Here is a 2,239-nt window from a genome sequence, read left to right as displayed (position 1 = left end):
GTCACATATAATCACATATAATCACAATGATATTTTTTTCACTAAAAATGTTTTTAAATCAAGTAACTCCACTTGATTTATTCTGATATTATTTTTTAATGTACTTATAATAAGAAAACATGTGCTGAGTTAATCTGACAGATTTGAGAAGCGGTTTCCAGCCCGTCAGTCCGGATTCACAGCTGCCTAAGGTTACAAATATGCAATTTTTTAGGTTCTTTACCCGCTTGAGCAATAAACTCGGTGCGTTGGCAGGGCCGCAGGGAGTGGCCTGACTGTATGGGCGTACCGAAAAACTACCTAAAACTAGAAGATATAAACCTGGGTCTGCAGCGGCTGAGGCATATCTGACTTACAGAGTCACCGAGAGAGAAGGAGAAAGACGAGACAAACCCGCACAAAACTACTAGAAAATGTATACACGGTCGAACAGCATGACTCTGTCTATTCCTACAACCCGCCAGGAGAGCTTCTCTTACTCCAGAGTGGCGGCTGTCCGGAGCAAAGAGCCGGAAATCTTCACCTTTGAGCGGATACCGGCCCAGGCTACCGCCGTGCGCTCTTACGCGCCGATCCGGCCGAAGAAGCGCTGCACCCGGGTCATGTACCCTGCTAAGGTCCGCAAGTACCTTCCACCGGCGGAGAAAAGCCCTGCCAAGCGCTGGCTGGTCATCCTGTGCCTGGTGGTTCTGTGGCAGATCTACACCGAGGAGCCCTGCGTGGAGACGCCGCTGGGCAGCACCGACAGCCCGGCCAGCGACTACCAGGTCCTCCCCTTCCAGTCCGCGGAGGAGCAAGCACGGCAGCTCACTGATGCCAGCGCCTCCGAGGGTCTGACAGCCACATCGAGCTGTAAGGACAAACTTACCGGTCATGGTAGCTCATCCTGGGACCAGATCCTCCTCAACACCACCTGCCCCAGCCCCAGTCTGGAGACGGAGATGAGCCGCATGTACGAGCAGAGCACCAGGAACGGCTACATGGTGGCCCTGCTGGTCTACCATCGGCTGGGGAGTGATAACTGAGCGGACTGAGACTGGTTCAGGTGAAAACAGCACAAATGTGCTCCTGAGACCGAGAAATGAACCGAGCCGGGGCTGATCCGGGTAGCTCCCGGAGAGGAGCGGTGCGCCCTGCGCGGCGCCGCCGGGGAGGAAGCTCCATACCGCGGCTTCTCCCGGCCAGCAGCCCCCTGGGCGTGGAGGAGGTCCGAGGTGGAGAGTGGAGAAATCTCTCAGATGGGACACTTGAAGGACTGAACTGATGATACTTGCAATAAACTGAAACTTGAACAGAAGAAACAGCACAAAAAAACTTGAACTGATCTTCGTGTGATGACACACAGAAGTCTGTAGGTCACTTTACCTAACTGCACTTAGGCCTGCGGGCAAACATACTGGAAGTTTTACAAGTTTTATTTTGTCAAGGAAAACTCACCATATAGACCAACAACTTGAAACTGACACTTATGTTTTGTTGAACTATGAAGAATGCCTTATTTAGTTATTTATTCTATTTGCTATTTATTGTATGATATAATAATTTAATGTAATAAAAAAATGTCTCTAAAACAAGTTCATGTTTTCTGCCTTTTCACTGAAGTGCACAATAACTAATGGTTGACATTTTATTACTGGTTCCTGTCTATGTTCAATAATCAGTATCTACTGTCAACATCAGCTGTGGATATCTTGCAGTCTGCATTGGATTATAATCAAGAAATCTGGATTATTTGAAGAGTTTCATACCAAAATTAGATTTTCTCCATTTGAAAAAAGTAACACCTACTCTTACAAAATGACAAATTGCACAAAATAAAAACAAATCATGGTATTTTTAGGATAGCAGGTAACTCAACTCCTGTATTGACACAATGAGAACACTTTTACAGACTGGATCTTCTAGATTTTAGTGATATTGAATGATGAACTTCAAGCAATGACTTTCTCAATCCACTCTTGATTGGTTTTCTACTATTTGGAATATCAATCCTTGACAAAAGCATGACAGAAATTGGTCTTTTCATCACATATAACATGAGATAATAGATCTATGCGATGCAGATTTTCGTTGTCTCTTCACTGTTTCTATTGGACGGTGTCAGCTTAAAAATTATATGAATAGAGATATTATGTTCATGTTATTCAGCTTTGCAAACACTTGGCAGAAAACCTTTCTACTGCAAACCAGATGCAGAAACACAGAGTCTGGAAACATCAGATTACTTTACATCTATGTG

The 2,239-nt window shown here is 45.2% G+C and overlaps 1 protein-coding gene across 1 annotated transcript; it reads left to right on the top strand.

Annotated features, from left to right (window-relative positions):
* Nucleotides 1–337: 337 nt before the first annotated feature.
* On the top strand, nt 338–1,574 carry ier3 (immediate early response 3). The gene has a single exon (XM_071920267.2). The coding sequence runs from the start codon at nt 414–416 to the stop codon at nt 1,023–1,025; it is 612 nt and encodes a 203-aa protein (XP_071776368.1). The 5' UTR covers nt 338–413; the 3' UTR covers nt 1,026–1,574.
* Nucleotides 1,575–2,239: the final 665 nt, after the last annotated feature.

This window comes from Centroberyx gerrardi, chromosome 8 (assembly GCF_048128805.1).
Source record: "Centroberyx gerrardi isolate f3 chromosome 8, fCenGer3.hap1.cur.20231027, whole genome shotgun sequence".
Classification (NCBI taxonomy): Eukaryota; Metazoa; Chordata; class Actinopteri; order Beryciformes; family Berycidae; genus Centroberyx; species Centroberyx gerrardi.
Note: the sequence above shows the minus strand (reverse complement) of the source record. Positions and strands in the feature narration are given on the sequence as shown.

Bases quoted from the DNA above. Each gene is read 5' to 3' on its own strand.
- ier3 (XM_071920267.2), top strand. From the start codon at position 414: ATGTATACACGGTCGAACAGCATGACTCTGTCTATTCCTACAACCCGC.